We start from the raw sequence: 23,190 nt of genomic DNA, 5'->3' as shown, positions 1-23,190 counted from the left end.
CCCGCGCTCGTCACTCGGTCGCCTTGACCGTCTCCCTCTGCTCGATCATCCCCAACCTGCACACCGGGTTGTTCTTCACGGACGACATCTGCATCTTGCTCCCGAAGAGGTCGCGGATGTTATCGATGCCGTACATGATCATGGTCGGCCGCTCCAGGCTCAGCCCCCACGCGATCACGTTCACGTCCTCGGGCAGCCCCATCGGGATGAGCATCTCCGGTCGGAACATGCCCGAGTTGCCAACCTCCACCCACTTCTTCAGCATCGGGTGGTACGCGAAGATCTCCATCGACGGCTCGGTGTACGGGTTGAACGCGGGTTTGAACCTGAGCTGCGTCATGCCGAGCCTGGCGAAGAACTGGTACAACACGCCGATGAGGTCTCCGAGCGTCAGCCCCACGTCGCAGATGACGCCCTCAACCTGGTGAAACTCAGCGAGGTGCGTGCGGTCCACCGCCTCGTTGCGGAACACGCGGTCGATGCTGAAGAACTTGGCGGGGCGGAACCCGTCCTGCGCGAGCTTGTGAAGGCACCGCGCGGACACCGCGGTGGTGTGCGTGCGAAGGATGTTCTTGTCCGCCTCGCTTCGCTTCCAGCTGTACTGGTGGCCGATGGAACCGTGGCCGCCGCTCTCGTGCATCGCCCGGACGCGCTGGACGTAGTCCTCGGGGGCCCTGTTGGCGACAGCCGGGGTCTTCATGAAGAAGGTGTCGTGCGCGTCTCTCGCGGGGTGCATCTGGGGCTGGATCAGGGTGTCGAAGTTCCAGAATCCGCTCTCCACGAAGTTGTTCGTCGGCATCTCGGCGAAGCCCATCTGGAGGAAGATCTCGCGGAACTGCTGGCGAACCTTGAGCAGCGGGTGGACGCATCCGCCGTTGGGCGGGGCTCCGGCGCCGGGGACGAGGTTGTACTGCTTGAACTCGGCGTCCCGCCAGCTGCCGTCCTGCAGCATCTCCTTGGTGAGGTCCGCCGCCGCCTTCTTTCGCTCGAGCGCAAACTTGGCCCCCTTGCCGATCGTGAACGTCTTCCACGTCTCCTGCTTCACGAGCTTACGCTTCTTGACCAGCGCGTCGAGCTCCTTGGGCGGGACGGACGCGACGTCGCCCGCGTTGATCGCCTCGAGGTACTTCCGCGCGGTGTCCTCCACCGCGTCCGCCTTGCGCACCACCATCGGGACCTCGCCCTTCTCCATCGCGAGCCACTTCTGCTGCATCGCCTGCTTGAAGCCGATGTCGGATATCGTCTTGTCGAGCTTCTTGAAGTCGGCGAGGGGAACGCCGGCGCCGGGCGGGACGGCCGCGAATGCCTGCGCCTCGGGGGTGCCCTGGGTGAGGTACGCCTGCGCCTCTGCCGCCAGCTTGAGCGCGCCGTGGTCCCTCGCGGCGGATCGGACGAGCTCGGACGACTCGAGGGATTTGAGGAGGCCGACCACCTTCTTGTGGTCCGCGCCGTTGGCGGAGGCGAAAGCGTCCGACTCGACGTCCCCTGCGGAGACGGCGAGCAGGAGCGCCTTCTCGAGCGCGGCGTCGTCCATCTCGCGCGGCGCCGCGTGAATCCGAACGGAGCGGAGGAGTCTCGCGCCCGTCTGAAGTGCCGATCGCGTCGCCGTTAAGAGGGGCGAAAACCCTACGACCTGCACACTGTGCGATCTGGACGAAACTGTGGGCACGGCTGCCCACACTGCCACACTGGCTGGCCAGCTGGGCAGCTGGCACTGACGGGCGCAACACAAAAAAATGCCGTCAGTGCAGTGTTTGTGGTGTTGTGTCTTTTGCGCGCGAGCCGCTCTCTCGCCAGACACACCGAAGCGCCACAGCTTCTCCGCACGGTATCCCGCGTATCCTGGCTTCACCTTCGCGTCTCATGGCCGTGGCACGTCCGTTTCCGCTCGCACCGAGGCACCGACAGCCCCGGGTCGGCCACGGCGATCGCCCTCGTTTCCCGCCCCTCGTCGTCTTCGTGGCGTTCGTGCTGCTCGGGACAAGGGCGACGGCGAGCGCGGAGGATGAACATGTCATCCGAGTGCCTTTGGGACTTCGTAGTCGACGGATGCTTTCGGTTGACGAGGCATCGATGTTCGAAACGTATGTCGTCCGCGCGCCGGCCGCGCAGCTCGCCTCCCCTTCCGAGGAGATTCTCCCCGAGTCGGAAATCGGCTCTCGTGATCCCCACAGGAGGCTCGCTCAAGCCGCCACGGGCACGAAAAGCATCGCGACTGGTCATCTTGGAGCTTGTGCGGTGCTCACCGACGGAACTGTGATGTGCTGGGGCCAAGGTTCATACGGAGCTCTCGGCCTCGAAAACCACGGATCCTACTCAGATTCACCGGCACCAATCCCAACTGGCCCGATAGACCTTGGTACGGGGAGGATCGCGAAAGAAATAGCCATGAACATGCGGACTACTTACACATGTGCTATCCTGGAAACCAACGATCTCATATGCTGGGGGTATATTGATGCGCAATCTGCAGGGGCTCCCGCTTCGGCTCCTACCCCGGGACAGCAGCCGGGCTCCATGGGTGATAATCTTGCCGTCTATAACCTTGGCACGGGTAAAACAGCAAAGGCACTGTCTATAGGAGAATACCATCATTGTGTCATCCTGAATGATGATTCGCTTGTGTGCTGGGGCGCCAATTCAGTCGGCCAGGTTGGTGTGGGCGATACAACATTTAGGGCATCTCCGACTCCCGTGACACTGGGCTCAGGTCGTACCGCAAAAGCCGTTGCTCTTGGGTATTACTACACGTGTGCGATTCTCTCAGACGACTCGCTTTCATGCTGGGGCTCTAACAATGGCGGGCAACTCGGAGTCGGTGACACCACGAACAGAAACTCGCCTACTGCTGTGAGCCTCGGATCATCCACGGTGAAAGCCGTTGCTCTTGGGCAATCCCACACATGTGCGATTCTCTCAGACGACTCGCTTTCATGCTGGGGCCAGAATAACTACGGGCAACTCGGAGTCGGTGACACCACGAACAGAAACTCGCCTACTGCTGTGAGCCTCGGATCATCAACGGCGAAAGCCATTGCTCTTGGGGAGTCCCACACGTGTGCAATCCTGAACGATGACTCCGTGAAATTTTGGGGGTACAACTATTACGGGCAACTTGGGATCGGTGTATGGATGGGGAATGAAAACCCTCCATCGGGTCTGTCTCCGGTGGACCTCGGCTCAGGGCGTACAGCTAAGAAGCTCTCAGTAGGACAACATCACACGTTTGCGATTCTCGACGACGACTCTTTAGTTGGTTGGGGTATCAACACCAATTACCAGCTGGGACTCGGCGACGCGGTGAGCAAGAACCGTCCGCAAAGGGTTTACTTCGACGGCTCGACACCCGCCACTCTTTCCGGTGGCACGCCCGGCAAGGACGGGTCTCCGGGACCGCCCGGCCCTCCCGGAGCCTCCGGAGCCTCCGGAGCTAACGGTACCTCCGGAGCCTCCGGACCCCTATCCAACGGCACGTCCTCGCCGGGCCCACCCGGACCGCCCGGCCCATCAGGTCCCCCGGGGCCGGGGTACCTCGGCGCGGGCTCGAACACGACCCTGGGCGCCGACGACGGGGCGACGAGCCACGTGAACACCCTCGCGATCGTCGCCGTCTCAACCTTCGCGTATTTCTTGATCGGTTAGAGATCAATCAATCTGTTGCACGCATGAAATCGAACCCCACGCGACGAGTGCGCCGGCTGCTTTGCGTCTCATTCAACTCGCGTCTTCATTCATTCAACAATCGGCTACTCACGCGCTGCCGACGACGTACACATCAGTACCCGGCCTTGTGCGCGCTCCTCCACGCCCACGCGTGCCCCAAACTCTCCTCCAGGTCCACGTACCGCGCCTCCCACCCGAGCTCCTCGCGGATCTTGCTCACGTCCGCGTACACCTCGGCGTAATCGCCCGGCCGGCTCTCCTGCTGCTCCCGCACCGTCACGTCAACGCCGGTGACGCGCTTGCACGCGTCGACGAACTCCCGCACCGTGACGCCCTTGCCCGTGCCCACGTTGTACAGCACCGGGGGGTTGGCGACGTGTCCCAGCACCGCGAGGTGCGCGTCCACCAGGTCGGCGACGTGGACGTAGTCCCTGACGCACGTGCCGTCCCTGGTCGGAAAATCCGTGCCCATGACCACGAGCTCGGGGATGTTCCCGAGCGCGGCGTCGAAGCACGCGCCGCTGATGCGCCCCATCGCCCGAAGCTCCGGCCGCGGGAACTCGCCCAGCCGCCCGCGGGGGTCCGACCCGAACACGTTAAAGTATCGCAAGATGGCGGCGTCGAAGTCTTTGTTCGCCACGGCGAAATCGCGAATCGCGTCCTCCGCGTACAGCTTGGACTTACCGTACGGGTTGATTGGCACCGTCGGGGTCTTTTCCGTGATGGGTAACTCGTCGGGGTTGCCGTACGTGGCGCACGTGGACGAGTACACGAGTTTTCGCACGTCGTGCCTCCGCATCGCCTCGAGCAGCCCGATTGTGTTGACGGTGACGTTTCGATAGTACGCCAGGGGCTGAGCGACGGACTCGCCGACGTAGGCTATCGCCGCGAAGTGTATCACGGCGTCCACCTTGTGCTTACCGAACGCGCGTTCGAGATCCCTTTGGACCCCGAGGTCGCCGTCGACCACGCGGAGTTTGTGCTTGGGCGCGAGTCTGCGCAGCGCCTCGATGGCGCCGCGATTGCCGCGCGAGAAGTTGTCGACGATGGTGACCGCGTACCCGTCCTCGAGGAGCCGAAGGGTGGCGTGCGAGCCGATAAACCCGGCGCCGCCGGTGACGAGGATGTGCCCCGGGAACGGCGCGCCGTTCGCGCCGGCGAGCGACAGCTGGACGTCCTCCAGCTGGCGCATCGAGGCGTACGACGATCCCGCGCCCGACCCCGAGCCCAGGTACAGGACAGCCGCGAAGATGAGCGCGACGAAGCCGACGCGCTCGACGGGCATCCGCCCGGAGGAGGAGACCATCGCGAGCGCCGAGGAGGTCACGCGACGCGGACCCGAGGAGAGGTGGGCGGGGTTCGGGTATGGCCGGCGAGCCGCGCGATCGACGGTGTGAATGACGTCCCGTCGTTCCGATCGCGTGTCGAGCCACGACGGGACCGCGGCTCGTCGGCGCGCGGCGCGTGTCGGTGAAGGGGTGGTCGAATCCTCGCCATGATTGTTCCGTCGCTAGCTAGTGCTAGTGCTACGCGTGTCCGTCACTACGCTCGCTCGGCTACCGTCGCCCCAACGAACCCCCGTCACGCCCCACCCGCCCCGCCGTCTCCGCCGAAACCTTCGCACAACTCCGCGAACGCGTCCTCGCGAGCCATGACGAACGACGCCAGATCCAAAGCCTCGAACTCATCTGCGCCGGCCTCCTCCTCGCCGCCGCGTCCCTTCTTCCCCTTGGAGCGCTCCCTCACCGCGTCCAGCATCTCCTTCCGCGCGGCGTTCAGCGCGACGCTCGCATCCGCGCGCCTTCCCGGTCCGCCCGCCACCGACGACACCCGCCTCATCGCGTCCCCGAGCGCGCGTCTCGATCGCAAATCGAGCGCGTGCACGGCGCTACGCGCGTTGGCGTCCATGCCCTTCATTCTCAGAGCTTCGCGTTCCTCCTCGGTGATTGGCAGACGCGGGGGCGCGCCCCACGCGTCCCACACGAGCCCCCACGCGTCGTGCGCGTCGCGGTTATCGTCGTCGTCGTCGTAACGGTCGTAACGGTCGTCGTCCGCATCCGCGTCGTCGGTTCGCACGGTTGGGAGTTCGAATGTTCGCTTGCGTGGGTCTGGGGGCTCGAACGCGTTCGCCATCCTGTCGAAGGCGACGCGCGGGACGATTTCGTTCGCCGCGCGTCTCTCGTTGCGCGCCCGCGCGAGCTCGACGGGGACGTTCACGTACAGCTGGACGTGCGCGGCGCGGGCGCGCCTCGCCAGCTGGTGCGCCTGGTACCGCATGGACGCGTAGTAGAAGTTGTCGTCGGCGATGACGAGGCGGCGCCCCCGTCCCACCCCGTCCGACGCGTCGGCGTCGTCGTCCGACGCCAGGAGGGCGTCGACGCGCGCCAGGGCGAGTTTCCTGGAGTCCCGCCACGCCTGAGCGTCGAACCCGCGCGCCGCGTCCCGCGTCGTCCCTCGCGCGCGCGCCGTCTCGAGCCGCACCTCGCGCTCCACGTCGTCGAACGATACGACGTCCGCGCGCGCGACGTCGCCGGTGGCGACCGCGCGCGCCGCGATGCGCCGCGCGAGCGTGGATTTACCCGCGCCGGGGAGGCCGCACGTGCACAGCAGGCACACCCGCGCGCGTCCGTCCGGCGGCGACGGCGACGGCCGGCTGTCCCCCATGGCTGGCGTCGCCGGTGTGTGTCGCGGCGCCGGGTGCCCACCGCTCCTGTCTGGTATCGCCCGCGATGAGTGTGACGAAAGTTTGAAATCGGTGTGCCAACTCGGGGCGGGTCACAGCGAGGCGTCACCGGGAGTCACCGCATCGGACACGTCGATCGCGAGCGATGACGTCCACGAGCCAGCCATGGGTGGAGAAATAGTGCGTCGCCCGATCCAACCCCCCCCGCGCGCGCCCCTCGCGCGGGAAGCCGCAGCCCCCCCGCGATCTTGTTCTTCTTCGCCCGGAGGATGAGAAAAGGCGCGATCTCCTCGGATCTGACGCGCGATACTGACCGCCCCGATCCCTCTTCCCTCCGAAATCACAGCCGCCCGCGCAACATCAACGACGTCGCACACCAGGAAGAGGTCGTCCGAACCCTCGAGAAGGCCCTCGAGACCGCGAACATGCCCCACATGCTCTTCTACGGGCCACCGGGCACCGGCAAGACCACCTGCGCGCTCGCCATCTGCAGGCAGCTCTACGGCCCCGAACTCATCAAGTCGCGCGTGCTCGAGCTCAACGCCTCCGACGAGCGCGGCATCAGCGTGGTGCGCAACAAGATCAAGGGGTTCGCGTCCACGGCCGTCGGACAGGGCGCCCCGGGGTACCCATCACCGCCCTACAAGATCCTCATCCTCGACGAGGCTGACTCCATGACAAACGACGCGCAATCCGCGCTCCGTCGAACGATGGAGACCTACTCCAAGGTGACGAGGTTCTTCATCCTGTGCAACTACATCTCGCGGATCATCGAACCCATCGCGAGCCGGTGCGCCAAGTTCAGGTTCAAGCCCCTCGGCCACGAGGTCATGGGCGACCGGCTCAAGTTCATCGCGACCGCGGAGGGATTGACCCTCGGCGAGGGATGCTACGAGGCGTGCTCGACGCACTCCGGCGGGGACATGCGCAAGGCCATCACCCTGCTGCAGTCCGCCGCGAGGCTCTTCGGGACGGCGACCATCACGGGGAAGGAGATCACGGCGGTGGCGGGTGCCGTGGACGAGGATCAGGTCGCGCAGGTGGTCGCGCTCTGCAAAACCAACCAGGTGGACGGCGCGAATAGGATAATCGAGTCGATCCTCAAGGACGGCTTCCCCGGCCTGCAGATCATCACGCAGTTCGCCGAGAGGGTCGTCGACGACGAGGGCGTGAGCGACGCGGTAAAGGGGAAGATATGCGCGAGGATCGCGGAGGCGGATAAGGCGCTGGTGGACGGGGCGGACGAGTCGCTACAGCTCATGGCAATCGTGTCAACCGCGTGCGTCGCGATGAAGGCGTGAGCGGCGGATCGTGCGTTTAATAAAGAATCACTCACTCGCGGTTAAAAAGAATCACTCGCGTTTAAAGAATCGAGTCGTCGAGTCCGAATTCGCCACGACGAGACACGCGCCGCCCCTCGTCTCATCGTCAACTCAGAGCTCGATGTAGATGCCGAAGCCGAGGTTGATGGGTTTCGACTCGAGCATCCACGCCGCCTTGTTCATCTCGTAGTTGTCGCACCCGACAGCCGCCGCCTCCAACAACCGGGCCCTGTCCTTCACCGCACCCGCCTCCTCCGGGTACCACACGCCGGGATCCGTCTCCCCGCGGAGCATCGCGGCGCAGAACGCGGCGGTGGCGTCTCCGACAGCCTCCGACAGCCTCGGGTGATTATAAATCGCCCCCGCGAGCGCCCCGCCCTTGAGCTTCACGTCGATCCTCATCGCGGTCCTCTCGCCGACGACGGCGTCCACCGCACGCACGATCGGCGCGGTGAACGTCGCGAGCGCCTTCGCGACGTCCTTGTTCAGCAACGTCTCCTTGGGAACCAGATTGGCCATCAGCGCCATCGCGCCGTTCCATAAACCAGGGGACGTCCCGAACCGAGCTTTCACAGTCTCCGCGTTCCACGTCTCCCTCGCGGACGCGCACTCCGGGAGGTTGTACAAAAACACCTCCCGCTTGCCGCACTTCTTCCCAAAGTCCACCACCTTGCGCTGCGTCGCCGGCCTCGTCACGACCCTCTCGCCTTTATCCCAACACACCACGTCCTCGCCGCAGAGCATGTAGCTGGTGGCGAGGATGGTGTCCCCCACGCCTCCGGAGCCCGCGCAGAAGTAGTTGTACAGCACGTACTCAACCTCGGCGACCTCAGCGCCTTCAGAGCCAGAGGCGCGGTTCTGTGCAATCATCTCGGCGGCCATCAGGTTGCTGACGCCGGGGTAGATGCCGCCCGTCGTCACGCACGGGACGCCTTTGGATTTGGCGGCATCGGATTTGGATCTGCACGCCTTGGCGTATTCCGCGTCGTCGCACACGTCCAGGTAGGGAACGCCCGTGGCGATGGCGGCGTCGAGCACCGCGCACTGGTCGCCGCCGCCCTGGAAAGGACCGGCGGAGTGCACCACGAGGTCGGCGCCCGCGATGACCGCTTCCAGCGACGCCGGGTCGGAGCAATCGCACGCGGCGAACGCGCACGAGCTCGATCGGAGCGTGGGGTGGCGCTCCACCGCGGCTGTGAACGATGACTCGGTCCTGCCGGCGAGGACCAGGGCGACGCCGGGCTCCTGCCTCAGGAGCGCGGCGGCGGCGGAGCTGCCCACGCGGCCGGTGCCGCCGACGAACACGACCTTCTTCCCCTCGGCCGCGACGGCCAGGGAGCGTCGACGGGAGGAAGATGGTGCGTGACCGTCGACGGGGCGGCGACGGAGCCGCGACGATCGGTCGACGCGACGCGAGCCGAGGGTACGCGCGCCGAGCGAGGGGGCGCGGGCTACGGGAGACGCCATGGTGCGTCGAGGGTTGTTGGATTTATTTTCGACCGCCCCGCCCTTCGCGTCTACGCCGCGCGCGCGTCGCGTGGATCGTACGGATGGGCGACGTGGCATCGACTTTATCCTGACGCTTTTTCGGGCGAGCCAGGAAACTCTTCGATCGCACGCAAATCGTGGTGACGAGGGCGCGAGCAAAGTGGGTATTTCGCGTGAATGACGAACAGGCAAACAGTCGAAAAAATTCGAGTCTAATCCCATCTAACCGTGAACGTGTCAACGAAATGGAGGATTTTTCAAACCGGCGTTTCGGGTAGCCGTTGAAGGAGTCGAGCGAAGGTCAGCGGCACCGCGCGGTCATTGCCGCCGGCGTTGCCAGACGCGCGGAAGGGCACGAGAGAGCGCCGACTCGAGACCCGCCAGCCAGTGAGCGGTCCATCGGCCTCCCACCATGGCGGCCCCCGGAGCCCCGGGCGGCGCGCCCCCGACCTACTCCTTCGCCGCGAAGCAGGCGCCGGTGGAGTGGAGGGTGGTGAACGATTTCCACCTCGACCCCTTCCTGTCCGGGCGAGATGTGTCGCCGCAGGACCTCAACGCTCTCGACCAGGTGGCGAGCATGCTGGAGGTGGCGAGGATCGAGCCCCCGCAGGGCGTGGACTCCATGCAGCAGGCGGCGCAGCTCTCGAGGCTCGCCACGATCCTGCAGCTGTCGAGCGAGTATCAGGGAACCAGGGCGGAGGTGAGATTCCGCAGCCGAGCCCAGAACGAACGATTCGCCCCTTCCCTCCGTCGCGCGGCGCATCGATCGCTCGCGCGGTCGGTCGTTCGCGCGAACCCGCGCGCGTCGGACGATACGTCCACCCCGTCTTTCACCCAAACACCCGCGTTCGGAGCACGCGCGCGATACCCCGCTTTCCCTCCCCGCTCGGACGCGACGAAAATCCATTCAATTCCAAATCGCGAGAATAATTCTCGACGCCAGCCCGTCTCGGCGCCGACTGACCTCCAACGACCTAAACCCTAACCCTAAACCCGTTCCCCCCACCGTCTCCTCCTCCCTCACCAACCAGGACCTCCAAGACGCGGTGAGGCAACGCGACCGCGACCTGGACATGATGCAGGAGGAGCTCGAGCAGATGGAGCTCCAGGGCGGCGGCCGATCAGACGCTCGACTTCAGCGCGACGTCGACGACGCCAATCTCAGGGCCGAAGCCGCCGAGCGAAGGCTCAACGATCTCACCTCCGAGCTCGACGTGATGCGCGAGCAGCTCGAGCGCGCCAAGAGCGATATCCGCGAGGAGCAGCGACGGACGACCGAGGCGCAGTCCAAGGTTAAGTCCGCGGAGGATGACGTGAAGGAGCTCTCCGAGCAGCTGGCGGCGGAGAGGCAGAAGGTTCAGTCGCGGCGCAGGGACGACGTCACGGACAGGGAGCGCGCGGCGCAGCGCAACCAGGAGGTGGCGCGGTACCAGAAGGAGAACAAGCTCCTCGCCGAGGAGAACGAGCGCCTGAACGGCAGGCTCGAGGAGCTCATGGCGGAGTGCGTCGGTCTCTCCGAATCGCTCGTTCAGATGGACGACGCCGCGCAGGCGTGGCGCGGCCGCGAGGCTGACGTCGAGGCCGCCGCCGAGGGTTTGAGACGCGAGCGCGATAAGCTCGCGGCGCAGCTCGAGACGAATCGCATGGACCTCGAGGAGCGAACGCATCTCCTCCAAACCTTTGAGGAGAAGTTTTCCGAGGAGTACGCCAAGTGGGAGAAGGAGCGAGCCGATTTACGAGCCGAGAATGCCGGGCTTCGAGCGTCGGGCGGCCTCGACGTCGCCCGCGCGTACGAGGACGGCGGCGGCGTCGGGTTCGCCTTCCCCGCCCCGTCACCGAGGCGCAGGGAGACGCTCAACGTCGCGCGGGACGTGGGCGGTTCTCGAAGCCAGGCTAACCCCGAGGACCCGCGATACGTCGAGGAGCTCGAGTCGGAGGTTGCCGAGCTCAGGGACCTGCGCGTGCTGCTGCTCGAGGCGTACGATCAGCTCGAGCGGGACGTCGGGCGCGAGGTTGACATCGCGCTCAAGCGCCAGGCGAAGCACCACGCCAACCTCGAGGCGAAGGTTGGCGTTCAGGAGCAGGCGCTTGAGGCTGAGTCCAAGCGGTTCCGGACCATGGACAAGGCTCTGCACGACGCGCAGGAGGACCTCGCGGAGGCGCAGGGGCGACTCGCGCAGTACGAGGCTGGTGTGTACGGCCTCTCGGAGGCGATGCGCGACCTCAAGGCGCTCCGGATGCAGGTGAGGGCTGCGGATCAGCAAGTTGAGGACGCCGTGGCGCAGTCCAACGCGCTCGGTCGTAAAGTCGAGGATCTCACCGAGGAGACCCGTTTCTTGCGTCAGCAGGCGGGCATCCCCGAGGACGCCGACATCGACCTCGGCGGGTTCAAGCTCAAGTCGAAGGTGGAGGCGGCGCAGCTCCGGGCGCTCAACTCGCAGCTCGAGCGGGAAGTTGCCGACCTCGAGGAGGACCGGAGGCGACTTCGAAACGAGCTCCGGTATCGCGCCAAGTGGCAGGGCGAACACGCCGCGAGGCTCGGGCTCTCCGCCAGGCAGCTCGCCATGCTCGAGGAGTACGCCGACGCGCTCCGGTTCGGCAATGACGCCGTCTTCAAGGAGGATCTCGTTCGATACGACGGTTCGTCGGGTAGCGACGCGGAGGGTCAGCAGCAGCCGGCGGTTCGGTACGATCCCGCGGTTGGCATCGGCGCCCGCGCCGTCCAGGAGCTCGAGGCTGCGAACAAGCAGCTGCAAGAGCGACTCGCGGAGGCGCTCGAGCGGCTGCAGAGCGGCGGGACCGGCATCGACGGTCTCATGGCCGCGATGCGTCCGACGGAGGGACAGCAGCAGCAGCAGCAGCAGCAGCAGCAGCCCGACTACGGAGCCGCCGCCGCCGCCGCCATCGCCGCCGCGGTTGCGTCCGCGGGGGGCAGCCAGGCGGAGGCTGCGAGCGCGGCGCAAGTTGCCGAGCTTCAGCAGCAGCTGGCGCGCGCGAGGCAGCAGATCATGCGCCTCGAGGATGGATACCACGAGGCTATGATGCGCTCCTCCGTGCAGCAGATGCCGCCGGCGATGCAGCAGCAGCCGATGTCGCAGGCTTCTCAGGAGATGTCTCGACAGGAGATGCTCGCGGAGATGACCCGACAGCAACAGGAGATGTTCGCGCGGATGTCCAATCAACAGCAGCAGGCGTTCCAGCAGCTCTCGCAGGGTCAGCAGCAGCTCGTCCTGGGCCAGCAGGGCCTGTCGCAGGGACAGCAGAGCGGCGTCTCGCATTCCTTCGCGACCGAGCCGCAGCCCTCGAGCATGTACCAGATGCCGCAGCCCCCGGGCTCCCCGGTGCACCCATCCGTCGCCGAGGCGATCGCACTCGCCGAGGCCAAGGGTGCGCAGGCTCTCGCCGAGGCCAACGCCAAGGCTGCCGCGGCTCAGGCCGCCGCGCAGGCTCAGGCTGCCGAGGCGCAGCGCATGATGGCCGAGATGTCCCAGCAGCAGCAGGAGGCTTTCCAGCGCATGTCCCAGCAGCAGCAAGAGGCTTTCGCGCACATGTCGCAGCAGCAGCAGCAGTCGCTGCTCGCGTCGCAAACCCAGGCGGTTGCCGCGGCGGGCGCGACCACCGCGCCCGTCGCGCCGGCCACCACGCCCCCGCTCGCCGCGCCCGTCCCGGAGCGACCGACGACGCCGACGAAGAGCACGTTCGCGCAGACCACGCGGCACCACACCGCGACGCACGGCACGATCACCTCGCCGCCCGCCGTCGCCGCGCCTTCCGAGCCCGTCGTGCCATCCTCCATGTACGGCGACGCCATGCGAACGGTGGAGAGGCTGCGCGGGGAACGCGACGCGCTCTTCGCGCGAGTCAGCGCGCTGCAAGCTGCCCTCGACGCCGCGCCGGGCCTCAACGCGGCCCCGGTGTCCTTCAACATCCAGGCGGCGGCGGGCTCCGCTCCCGGCCAGCAGATGCAGCCCCCGGGCGCGAACAATAACCCCGCCGTCGCCGCCGCCGCCTACGCCGAGGCGCAGCGCGCGAGGGAGGAGTGCGCAGCCGCCGATCGCGCGCTCGCGGGCGTCGTCGCGGACCTCGCAGCCAAGGAGGAGCAGCTCGAGCAGATGGCGATCGACGTCGCCAAGTACAAGCAGGCGTTTGCGGATATGGGAGCCACCCGCTCGGCGCTCTACCGCGAACACGTGCGAGCCAAGACGGCTTGGGCGGAGGAGCGGAGGCAGCTCGCGGAGCGCGCGCGTCGCGCCGAGACGGAGGCGGAGACGAACGCCGTCGAGGCGAAAGACGCGCAGACGCTCGTCGAGAGGCTCAAGCCCGGCGCGGAGAGTGGGCTCAAGGAGGCGTTGGCGGCGGCGCATTCGCGCTTGGCGGTGCTCCAGGTGAGGGAGGTTCGGCTGTCCCGCGCGCTGGAGACGGCGTCAACGGCGGAAGCCCAGGCGCGCAAGGACAAGGAGGAGATGGAGATTGACGTCCAGGAGCTCTCGAGGGCGGCGCAGGAGAGGCTGGCGTTCCACGAGCGCCGCGCCGCCGAGGCTGAGCTTCGAGCCGCGCGGTGCCAGCGAGAGCTGGACCTCTGCGTCCCCAAGCACGAGCACGCCACCCTCGCGGACAACCACCGCACGCTCCAGGCGAGGTTCAAGGAACTCCTCGCGCTCCGCGCGGACAACGCCGTGTCCGCGGCGCAGCTCCGCGCGGCCAAGGAGGATGCCTCCACCGCGCGGGCGGAGGCTGAAGCCGCCGTCCTCAAGGCGCAACACGAGAAGGCTCGAGCCCGCGAGTTATCGCTCGCGCTCGACGCCGTCGCGACCAAGGAGGGCCGCGACGCCTTCTCGCAGGTGGAGGCGCGCAAGGAGATCGCGGAGGTTCGCGCCCAGCTCGACGCGGGCAAGCGAGCCGCGGAGCTCGCCGCGCGGGAGACGAGGCGTGTAGTCGAAGCGCGCGACGACTTGGAAGAATCCGTTCGAGCACTGGAGACGGAGCTTTCCCGGGCCAAGGCTCAGCTGCACGAATCCCGCGAGGCTGAGCGCCAGCACCTGCAGAAGCTCAGCAGGTGCGTCAGCGAGGATAAGCACCGAGCGGAGATGGAGGCTGTGGTCGCCGCGGAGGAGGAGGCTGCGCGCCTTCGGTCCGAAGTTATCAAGGCTGAAAACGCCAAGGCTGCCGCGGAGACGGAGCTCGGTAAGCGAGCGGCGACCAACGCGTCGCGAGACGCCGAGCTCGCCGCGTTGCGTTCCGCGGTTCGCGAGATGGAGCGAAGGTCCGACGCCGCCGCGGCTTTGGCTCGAGCCAACGAGGAGACGGTTCGGCTCAAATCCGCCGCCGCGCAGCTCAAGCACGAGAAACAGGTGGCGGAGGCTGAGGCGGACCGGCTCCACGGCGATTGCCTCAGGCTCCACCGGCGGTTGCAGGTTCAGGACTCGCGCCTGTTTGGCCTGAGGGAGGATGCGCGGAATTTGCTGCAGGCGCAGGAGGCTGCGCTCGCCCGCGCGGAGGCTGCGCTCGCCGGTTGCATAGACGCGGCGGATGCGGAAAAGTGGGAGCGCGCGCTCAACGACCTTCGCAAGGGCGCCGCGAGACGCGAAACCTTACTCGCCGACGCGCACGCCTCCGTCAAGGAATCCGCGGAGCGCGCGGATAAGGCTGAGTTTGAACTCGCGATTCTCCAAAAGTACGTCAGGACGGCTGAGGCGAGAGATACCTCGGGCGACGAGCACACGGACGCCGCCCTGCGAGAGATTCGCTCGCTCGGCGAGGAGCTTCTGCAGTCCAAGCTCTCGGCTGCGAGGACGCAGCGCGCGTGCGCAGCCGCGGAGGACAGGCTACGCTTTCTCGAGGCTCGCGATCGCGAACGCGAAGAGCACGTGCTCAAGATTGAGGAGGCGACGCTCACCAAGGCGCAAGCCGGGGACGTCCGCGCGGACGACCTGCAGCGGCAGGTTCGCGCGCTCCAGCGCGAGCTCATCGAGGCGAGGAACCCCACCCTCGTCGACGGGGGCGAAGTCACCAAGGGAGTTACGATTTTATCGGAGGATGTCCCGGCGCCTCGACGCCGGGCCAACGCGGAGGCGCTCGCCGCCGTCGGTGCCGCCGCCGCCGTGGGCGTCCAACCCGGCGCCGCGTCCGTCGAGACCCAGCGCATGGTCCTGCAGCAGATTGAGGCGATCCGCGCGCTCAAGGTTAGAGCCGCCGAGGCTGAGAGCAAGTGCGCGACGTTTGAGCGGGAAGTTTCTCACGCGCAGGCTTCGGCTAAAAACGCCGAGAACGAACGCGACGCGCTGCGCCGGCGGCTGGAGGCGCACATCGCGGCGTCCGCGGGGGGCCTCGACGGCGGCGGCATCGGCGCGCCGGGTTCCCTCGGCGAGGAGTCCGCGGTGGCGCAGGTCACCGCGGTGGCGCAGAGCACCATCGCGCGTTTGCAAGAGTTGGTGAGCGAGAAGAACGCCGCGCTGACCCGCGCGCAGACGGCGATGGCTGACCTGCGCACGGATGCGCTCAAGAAGCAGGCGGAGGACCGCAAGACGATCGAGGAGCTCAACGAGCTGCTGTTCAAGCAGAACCAGCGGGAGATCAAGTCCATGAAGGAAGCGTTGGACTTTGGCCCGAGGCCCGGAGGCGTCAACGGCGGCGACGCGAAGACCCTCGCCGGCAAGCCCGTCGCGGAACTCGTGGCGTTACTGGCTGAGCGCGAGAGCATGATCGAGACGCTGACCATGAAGTTCGAGCAGCAGCGCGCGAGGCACGAGGCGGCGGAGGCTCAACTCGCGGAGCGCGCCGAGGTTCAGCAGGGTGAAATCGCGCGAATGTTCGAGGAGGTTGACCGCGAAAAGTCGAAGGGTCCGTCCCGCGTGGTGGAGACGCTCGTCTCGCGGCTCAAGGCGCAGATGGCGGAGAAGGACAAGAGGCTCGCGCAGCTCAAGGAGGCGATCAAGACGTTGGAGAAGAAGTTGGTGGAGGCTATGCAATCCCACGCGTCGAGGACGATTAGGTCCAGCGACGCGTCCCGCGCGGAGCTCGAGCACGGCCGCGGCGCCGACGACCGCGCGCAGAAGCTCGCGGCGAAGCTCAAGAAGGCCCAGGACGAGCTCGCCAAGGCGAGGGAACGCGCGGAGGTTGCCGAGGCTGACCTGAGGCTCCGATCGTCGTCCACCCGAGCGGCGGCGGCGGGGGCTTCATCCTCCGTCGTCGTTCGCGGCGATCACTCGAGGGAAGACGCCGAGGCGGCCAAGGCTGCGAACGAGCGCGCCGACGAGCTCGAGAAGCGCGTCAAGGTTCTCACCGCGCAAAACGCGAAACTCAACCGGCTCTTGGACGGGGAGAAGGTGCCCGCCGGCGGCGGCGGGTCGACGGCGCCGCGGTCCCCGGCGAGGACGTCGCACGTCGAGAACCAACCCCCGGCGAGTTCGAAGGAACGCGAGGACACGCTGGCGAGGTGGGAAGAGGGCGTCAAGCTGCGCAAAAAGGCGGAGCAGCTCGCCAAGAAACTCGCGGTACGCACCAAGGAGAACGAGGAGCTGGAGCGGCAGATGGCGAAGCGCGACAGGGCGCTGCAGGACGTCACGAAGGAGCGAAACGCGCTCCAGACCAAGACGCAGCGTCTGACGCACGCGCTCGAGGTTGGGTCCTCATCCGGTCCTCACGGTGCGATGAGGTCGGGTCCGGACGCGGCGGCGGTGAAGGAGGTGGTGGACGAGAACGAGGCGCTTCACCGCGAGGTGGCGGCGCTTCAGCGCACCGTGGACGTGGAGCAAGCTGCGGAAATCGCGCGGCTCAAGCGCCAGCTGGCATCCGCCGGCCAATCGCAGGTTCCCGCCTCCTCCTCCTCGCGGTACCCCTCCACCGAAGCCGCGGAGCTCGCCGAGCGGGTCCGAAGCCTCGAGGGCGAGGTGCTCTCGCGCGACGACGCCGCGCTCTCGCTGCGATTCGAGGCTGAGCAGGCGTCCGCGCGAGCGGATCGGCTCCAGCGCCGCGTCGACAGGCTCTTCAAGGACCTCGCCGAGGGCGGCGGCGGCGGCGGCGGCGGCAAGGTATCCACCGGAAGCGGCAAGGACGCCGCCGGTCGTCACGCGCGACGGGTGCAGGAGCTCGAGGACGTCGTCGAGGCGCTCAAGAAGGTTGTCGAGAAGCAGCAGGGCGAACTCGCGGGTCTGCGCGGGCAGGCGGCGGCTGCTGCGAGGGGTAACGAGCACGCTCGAGCCGCGAAGGAGCTCCGTCTCAAGGTTCGGGACCTGGAGAGCGACATGGTGGGTTTGCGCAGGGTGGAGAAGGAGCACAAGGAGCTCCTGCAGCGATCGCAGAAGCTCGAGCTCCAGGTGAAGGAGCTCAAGGATGAGATCAAGCGCGGGGGCAAGGGGGCGCGAGCGGCGGCTGACCCAGAGCCCGCGGCGACGATGTCGCCCGACGACCAAGCCCTGCTCGTCGCCGCGCAGTCGGAGGCTGCGGCCACTTCCCTGCAGCTCATGGAGACCCGCGAGGCCTTGTCGTTCGCGCGCATGGAATCCGACAGATTGGCGCGCCAGCTGGCGCAGCGGGGCGACGGCGGCGGCGACGACGCGGCGAAGGAGCTTCGCGCGAGAATCACCGCCGCGGAGGTTGAGATTAGGCGGCTGCAAAACGAGAACGGGGACCTGCGGGCCGAGCTCGACGCCCTGGACCCGGCGTTCTTCGACGAGGTGATGGAGATGAAGAAGGCGTACCACGAGCAGGCGGAGGTTTTGGGTACGTACGAGGATTTACTGAGGCGGTACTCGTCGCAGCTCGGCGTAGAGTTTACGCCGGCGACGAGAGATTCGCGATGAGATTCGCAATTATATTTGCGATATTTGCGACGCCACCGGGGGGAGTGTGCATAAGGGGGATACGCATCGTTAGGGGTTTACATTCAACGCGCGGCGCTGAGGAGGAGGCGTCGCGCTCGGGTAATGTCGATAAGCGTCATCAGAAGACTTCGCTTCGACGTTCTACTCTGTTAACATTATCATAGCCTAAGTCAAAACCCGAACCAGCTCTTGGATTTTACGGGTTTGATGGTCTCCTTCGCGTCGAAGAAGACGTCCACGGAGCCGTCGTGCGAGGTCCGCCTGCTCCCCGGCTCCTCAGGCGCCAGCTTTGACTTCTTCTTGCCCCCGGCCGGCCCGCCCACGACGGCAGCCTTGTTGGACACGTCCATGCTCGACACCGAATCGCTTCGCGCAAACTCGTGATGACTCCGACCACGCCCGGCGCGCGACTCCGCCCACGCCCGGCGCCGCTCCTCCTCCTCCGCGTGCTCTCTCACAACCTCCGCCCACGCGCGCGCGTGATCGTACCCCGGGGAGATCTCCGGGGAGGACTGGGGCATCGTGGCGCCGGTGAGCTCCCGCCAGTCGTCGCCCGCGATGCCGCGCATCTTTGAATCGTTTTTGGATCCCGCGTCGACGTTTCCGGTCACGGCGATGATCTTGTTGCGCGTAACCTCCGTCATGAACGGCTTGACCATGGACAGCATCGCGGCGAACACCGTGGGTGGTTTGTACAGGATGGCCCGCCCCAAGCGTTCGGGGAACTGGTCCTGGAGCAGCGACAGCGTGTTCGTGGATTGCTTCCGTCCCGGAGCTTTGGAGAGCTTGAAGTCGCGGAGGTGGATGAAGAGCAGGTACTTGCCGAGGTTGGGGTTCCGCCTGCACGCGCGATCGACGCGGCACACGTGATACACCAGCGACCGGAGCTGCATAGCGTGGTCCTTGCTGTTCTCCTTGCTGTCGTCGAACACGAGCACCGGGCGCCCGTCCCTGGAGTCCAGCCCCCCCATGCGAACCTTACCGGTCACGTTCTGATGCTCGATCTCCGCGGGCGTGATGGTCCACGGGCGGTAGTCGCACCGCCACGCGAGGTGGTTGGACATCATCTTGAACGCTTTGTCGATGTTACCGTTCCTGGCGCGGAGGAATCGGATCCAGGCGTCGCCCGACGGGTCCAGTATCTCGTCGAGCTCCGGGTCGTCCTCGTGCTTTCCAGCGCGATCGGGAGACGCGAGCCACTCGTGCACGCGGCGTCGTAGCGTCCCGCACCGCGCGATCTCCTCCGCGGACGCCGGAAGCGTCTTGACGGTGTACTCGAGATCACCCGTGGGCGTCATCTCGCGGGCGTCGACTCGAGTAACTGCCCTGTCGCGTTCCCCCCGCGCCGTGCCGTCGGCGCCGCGCGACCTCAAAAAGTGAAGCGTCGCAAACGCCGCTGGCGGGAAAATCGGGTGGCTCTCGTTGGCCGGATTTGACACGAAGGAATCCATCAATCTTCGTATGGATCGGTAGTCAGACTCCGACGTATTTGGTGTTGAGGAGTTATTTGAACCTTTATTTCGGCGGGCCGGCCGGGGCGCTTTTTCTCGAGAAGATTGTTCGCGCCTCTTCCGCGCTGGTCAGATCCGCGCTCGCCCCGCACGCGCAGACGACACCGAGTGAAGACGATGCCGGTCACGGACGTCAAGACCGCGGCCGAGTTCGACGCGCTCCTCGCGGCGTCACCCGGCGGCGTGGTGGCGCACTACTGGGCCACGTGGTGCGAACCCTGCGGCGCGATGGATCAGCTCGTGCGCCAACTCTCGTCCCAGTGGACCGGCGTGGCCTTCGCGCGCGTCGAGGCGGAGGAGGTGGACGAGCTCACCGAGCGCTACGACGTCAGCGCGGTGCCCTTCTTCACCTTCCACAAGGGCGCCGGCGCGCCGCTGGACAAGCTCGAGGGCGCCGACGGCAAGGCTCTCGCGAGCAAGACCCAGCAGCACTTCGGCGTCGCGTCATCCGCGCCCCGGGCGGCCGACGGCGCTTCGAACGGCGCCGCGCCCGTCGCGGGAACCCACGCGAGCGACGCGGGACCCGGCGACCTCGACGCGAGGCTCCGTAAGCTCACCACGCAGACCCCGGTGGTGCTCTTCATGAAGGGCGACCGGGACGAGCCGAGGTGCGGGTTCAGCCGCAAGGTGGTCGAGGCTCTCAACGACACGGGCGTGGAGTACTCGACGTTCGACATCCTGCAGGACGAGGACGTGCGACAGGGACTTAAGACGTTCAGCAACTGGCCCACGTACCCGCAGCTGTACGCGGGCGGCGAACTGCTCGGCGGGTGCGACATCGTGCTGGAGATGGCGGCCGGCGGTGAGCTGAAGGCGGCACTCGAGGAGGCGACGGCGGCGGCGATGCCCGAGGAGGACATCAACTCGAGGCTCGCCAAACTCGTCAAGAGCTCCGAGGTGGTGCTGTTCATGAAGGGCGACCGGGACGAGCCGAGGTGCGGGTTCAGCCGCAAGGTGGTCGAGGCTCTCAACGACACGGGCGTGGAGTACTCGACGTTCGACATCCTGCAGGACGAGGACGTGCGACAGGGACTTAAGACGTTCAGCAACTGGCCCACGTACCCGCAGCTGTACGCGGGCGGCGAACTGCTCGGCGGGTGCGACATCGTGCTGGAGATGGCGGCCGGCGGTGAGCTGAAGGCGGCGCTCGGCGCGTGAAAAGGCGGCGCGCGCGCGCGTAGACGTAACCGACCGCGACTTGCTCGTCAACCCTAAAGTGAATCTCGTTGGCTACAAAGTCGTCACAGCGGGAACCTCGCGCGGTTCGCCCTCTCCCTCTCCATCTTATCAATCTCACCCAGCAGCATCGCCCTGAGACCCTCCCCGTTGTCCTTGAGCGTCCGTCCCGGATCGATGCCCTCGCCCAGCGTCCTCAGGCACGTCTCGGCCCCGACCCAAGCCTCCTCCGAGGACGACGACGATACTTCGCGCTCGCCGCCGCCGATCGCTTCGAGGGGCAGGGACATGAGCACGGCTCCCTCGGCGTCCGGGCCAAAGTTGCACGCCGCGAAGAACCCGGCGAGGTCCGTCGGTGCCCTCACGCCGATGTCGAAGATCTCCCTGTACCTGAGCTCATCCGCGAGGCGCTTCACGAGTTTGCGTCCCAGGCCCTTCGCGCGGTGACTCGGATGCACCACGACGATGTCCACCGTGGCGACCATGGCTCCGTCCGTCGCCGCGTGCGCGAACCCCACGAGGGTTTTCCCCTCGACGTTGCCCTCCCCGGCGAGCATGTCGAAGCCCATGGCCCATATCCCCGCCAAACCTCCGTCGCTCGTGCCGTTGTCACGCCCCCCCGGCCGTTTCGTTTCGTCGGCGTCGACCCTGGCGAAGGCGCCTATCACGCACGCTTCCTTCGCGGCGAGCATCCGCGCCAGCTTGCGCGCCAGCCTGTCGTCACCGGCGCGGCCGAGCAGCGCGGCGGCGCGCGCCGGGTCGATGTTCTCGGGCTTGCTCGTGAAGGCCAAGCCCCGGAGCGAAGCGGACGCGCCCGACCCGCGCGAGGTGTCGGTCATCACCGCCGCGCGGCTGGCCGACGAAGATCCGCGAGATTCGTTCGCGGCGGTGTCGCGGAAGTGGAAGGCTTCCGTGGTGGCCGGGACGGGTCGTCGCCGGCCGGGGACGCATCGCGCGCCGCTCGTCGACGCGACGGGCGAGTCGGTGACGCGGGAGCGCCACGCGAGCGGCGGCGGAGGCGACGGCAGCGGCCGCGTCGCCATCGGTCTCTGGCGAGCCGACGCTCGCTCGTTCGCGGTAGACTCACAGTGACTCGGGTGGATTGGCGGCGAGAGCCGGCTTCGATCGGAGGCGGGTGTCTCGACAAGCGGTTCGTCAGCGAAAAGCTAGAGCTAAGTGTTAGTAGCTGAGTGTCAGCCCGGCGGCACCCGCCGCCCCTCTTCGTCGGATTTCGGACGCGCCTCCACCTCCACCCGTCTCACGCGCCGGCAGGACCGGTCGAGCCACACCGTCTCCCGTCCCCCGCCCCACCGTTCGCGGTCGTCGCACCGCCGCTCAAATCTAAACCGCACCGAAACAATCTCGCCGTCGTCGTCGTCGTCGTCGTCTGCCGAGGCCGGATGCACCGTCACTTCGAAGTCGTGGCACTCGTAACGCAACCCCGGATGCTGCTCGAACCAATCGCGCAGCGCGTTCCGGACGTTCTCCCTCCCGACCGCGCCGTACGCCTCCGCGTCGTCCACCAGCATCGTCGCGCACCCGTCCGCGTCGAGCTCGTTCTGCCTCTGGACGAACAGCCGCACCGTGCGAATCGCGTCCGTATACCGTATATAATCTTCCATGGATGTGGATTCCGCGGCGGGGACCTTCTCCGAGACGGCGCGAGTGACGACGAACTTTGGGGCGCGGCGCGCGACGGACGGGGACGTGAACGGCGCTGAAGACGCGCGACCACCGAGTTTAGGGAGGCGACACGCGCGCATCAGAGCGTGAGTTGGCTTTTCGGTTTTTGGCTTTTTGGTTTTTTTTTGGGCTTTTTGGTAAAGCAGAGCGCTCGGCGCTTCCGAAACGATGTCGCGACCCGGGGGTGCCGACGACGTCACCGCCGGCGAGGTGTACGCCAACGGCATCGCGCTCGACGTCGTGCGAGGATGGCTAGGCGCCACCGCGTCGGATCTCGACTGGGACACGTTCAACGACGCGGACGATGTCGACGCGACGCGGCCGAGGCCCGAGCGGCTGGGATTGGGCGCGAAGTTTCTCAGCCACGCCAGGGCGACGTCGCTGGGGGGCGTATCGCGGAAGCTGGGGGGCGCCATCGCGAGGTCCGCGAAGCGACGGCGAACGGACGCAGACGGGACGGACAGCGAATCGGAGGATGTTTCGCGGAAGGGCGCTGGGTCGCGCGGCGCGGGCGGCGGGAAGAAGACCGGGGCGCCGACGACGACCGAGGCGATGATGATCGGTTCCGGGACCCGGAGCGACCACGCCCGCGACGCCAGCGACGACAGCGACAGCGACGAGGGCGGACGCGCCGCGGCGTTCACCAAGCGTCCCGCTAAGAAGCAACGCGCGCCGGCGTGGGATCCGACGAAGGACGTCAAGTGCGTGGGCAACGCGCCGGGCGCGGGCGCGAGCAAAAAGGCGAGGCGCAAAGCAGCGAAGCGAGCGAGGGAGGCGGAAGCCGCGGCGGCGCGGGGAGGCAGGTCGGTGGCGTGAACCGGTCGAACGCGCGGCGGTGGCGC

The 23,190-nt window shown here is 66.9% G+C and overlaps 12 protein-coding genes across 12 annotated transcripts; 5 read left to right on the top strand and 7 right to left on the bottom strand.

The window, feature by feature from the left end:
- Positions 1-10: 10 nt before the first annotated feature.
- Positions 11-1,534, bottom strand: CUPC17 (hypothetical protein; the record flags this gene model as incomplete). Its single annotated transcript, XM_002505980.1, has 1 exon — positions 11-1,534. The coding sequence occupies one exon, from the start codon at positions 1,532-1,534 to the stop codon at positions 11-13; it is 1,524 nt and encodes a 507-aa protein (XP_002506026.1).
- A 725-nt stretch (positions 1,535-2,259) lies between these two features.
- On the top strand, positions 2,260-3,327 carry MICPUN_68774 (predicted protein; the record flags this gene model as incomplete). Its single annotated transcript, XM_002506187.1, has 2 exons — positions 2,260-2,359; positions 2,564-3,327. Coding segments are annotated over 2 exons (864 nt in total), but the record flags the coding sequence as incomplete, so codon positions are not given.
- Positions 3,328-3,775: 448 nt separating this feature from the next.
- On the bottom strand, positions 3,776-4,855 carry MICPUN_88410 (predicted protein; the record flags this gene model as incomplete). The annotated part of the gene is made up of 1 exon (XM_002505979.1): positions 3,776-4,855. One exon carries the CDS (start codon positions 4,853-4,855, stop codon positions 3,776-3,778), a length of 1,080 nt encoding a protein of 359 aa, XP_002506025.1.
- Positions 4,856-5,244: 389 nt separating this feature from the next.
- MICPUN_64194 (predicted protein) lies at positions 5,245-6,327 on the bottom strand (the record flags this gene model as incomplete). Its single annotated transcript, XM_002505978.1, has 1 exon — positions 5,245-6,327. One exon carries the CDS (start codon positions 6,325-6,327, stop codon positions 5,245-5,247), a length of 1,083 nt encoding a protein of 360 aa, XP_002506024.1.
- A 127-nt stretch (positions 6,328-6,454) lies between these two features.
- MICPUN_95914 (predicted protein) lies at positions 6,455-7,690 on the top strand. Its single transcript, XM_002506186.1, has 2 exons — positions 6,455-6,526; positions 6,693-7,690. The coding sequence occupies exons 1-2, from the start codon at positions 6,492-6,494 to the stop codon at positions 7,645-7,647; spliced, it is 990 nt and encodes a 329-aa protein (XP_002506232.1). The 5' UTR covers positions 6,455-6,491; the 3' UTR covers positions 7,648-7,690.
- A 98-nt stretch (positions 7,691-7,788) lies between these two features.
- Positions 7,789-8,979, bottom strand: MICPUN_68702 (predicted protein; the record flags this gene model as incomplete). Its single annotated transcript, XM_002505977.1, has 1 exon — positions 7,789-8,979. A coding segment is annotated over one exon (1,191 nt), but the record flags the coding sequence as incomplete, so codon positions are not given.
- Positions 8,980-10,229: 1,250 nt separating this feature from the next.
- Positions 10,230-17,957, top strand: MICPUN_104165 (predicted protein; the record flags this gene model as incomplete). The annotated part of the gene is made up of 1 exon (XM_002506185.1): positions 10,230-17,957. The coding sequence occupies one exon, from the start codon at positions 10,230-10,232 to the stop codon at positions 17,955-17,957; it is 7,728 nt and encodes a 2,575-aa protein (XP_002506231.1).
- A 191-nt stretch (positions 17,958-18,148) lies between these two features.
- MICPUN_64190 (predicted protein) lies at positions 18,149-19,429 on the bottom strand (the record flags this gene model as incomplete). Its single annotated transcript, XM_002505976.1, has 1 exon — positions 18,149-19,429. One exon carries the CDS (start codon positions 19,427-19,429, stop codon positions 18,149-18,151), a length of 1,281 nt encoding a protein of 426 aa, XP_002506022.1.
- A 243-nt stretch (positions 19,430-19,672) lies between these two features.
- MICPUN_70483 (predicted protein) lies at positions 19,673-20,627 on the top strand (the record flags this gene model as incomplete). The annotated part of the gene is made up of 1 exon (XM_002506184.1): positions 19,673-20,627. A coding segment is annotated over one exon (955 nt), but the record flags the coding sequence as incomplete, so codon positions are not given.
- A 103-nt stretch (positions 20,628-20,730) lies between these two features.
- On the bottom strand, positions 20,731-21,708 carry MICPUN_64188 (predicted protein; the record flags this gene model as incomplete). Its single annotated transcript, XM_002505975.1, has 1 exon — positions 20,731-21,708. The coding sequence occupies one exon, from the start codon at positions 21,706-21,708 to the stop codon at positions 20,731-20,733; it is 978 nt and encodes a 325-aa protein (XP_002506021.1).
- A 150-nt stretch (positions 21,709-21,858) lies between these two features.
- On the bottom strand, positions 21,859-22,428 carry MICPUN_64187 (predicted protein; the record flags this gene model as incomplete). Its single annotated transcript, XM_002505974.1, has 1 exon — positions 21,859-22,428. The coding sequence occupies one exon, from the start codon at positions 22,426-22,428 to the stop codon at positions 21,859-21,861; it is 570 nt and encodes a 189-aa protein (XP_002506020.1).
- Positions 22,429-22,516: 88 nt separating this feature from the next.
- Positions 22,517-23,164, top strand: MICPUN_64186 (predicted protein; the record flags this gene model as incomplete). Its single annotated transcript, XM_002506183.1, has 1 exon — positions 22,517-23,164. One exon carries the CDS (start codon positions 22,517-22,519, stop codon positions 23,162-23,164), a length of 648 nt encoding a protein of 215 aa, XP_002506229.1.
- Between the last annotated feature and the right edge of the window lie 26 nt (positions 23,165-23,190).

This window comes from Micromonas commoda, chromosome 14 (genome assembly GCF_000090985.2).
Source record: "Micromonas commoda chromosome 14, complete sequence".
NCBI classification, from domain to species: domain Eukaryota; kingdom Viridiplantae; phylum Chlorophyta; class Mamiellophyceae; order Mamiellales; family Mamiellaceae; genus Micromonas; species Micromonas commoda.
This window is presented reverse-complemented; position numbering and strand designations above follow the sequence as displayed.

What these genes read in the sequence shown, in the direction of transcription:
- MICPUN_95914 (XM_002506186.1), top strand. Translation starts at nt 6,492, where the DNA reads ATGACGTCCACGAGCCAGCCATGGGTGGAGAAATA. An exon ending in CAGCCATGGGTGGAGAAATA is followed by an intron (nt 6,527 to 6,692) that starts GTGCGTCGCCCG and finishes CCGAAATCACAG; the next exon opens with CCGCCCGCGCAACATCAACG.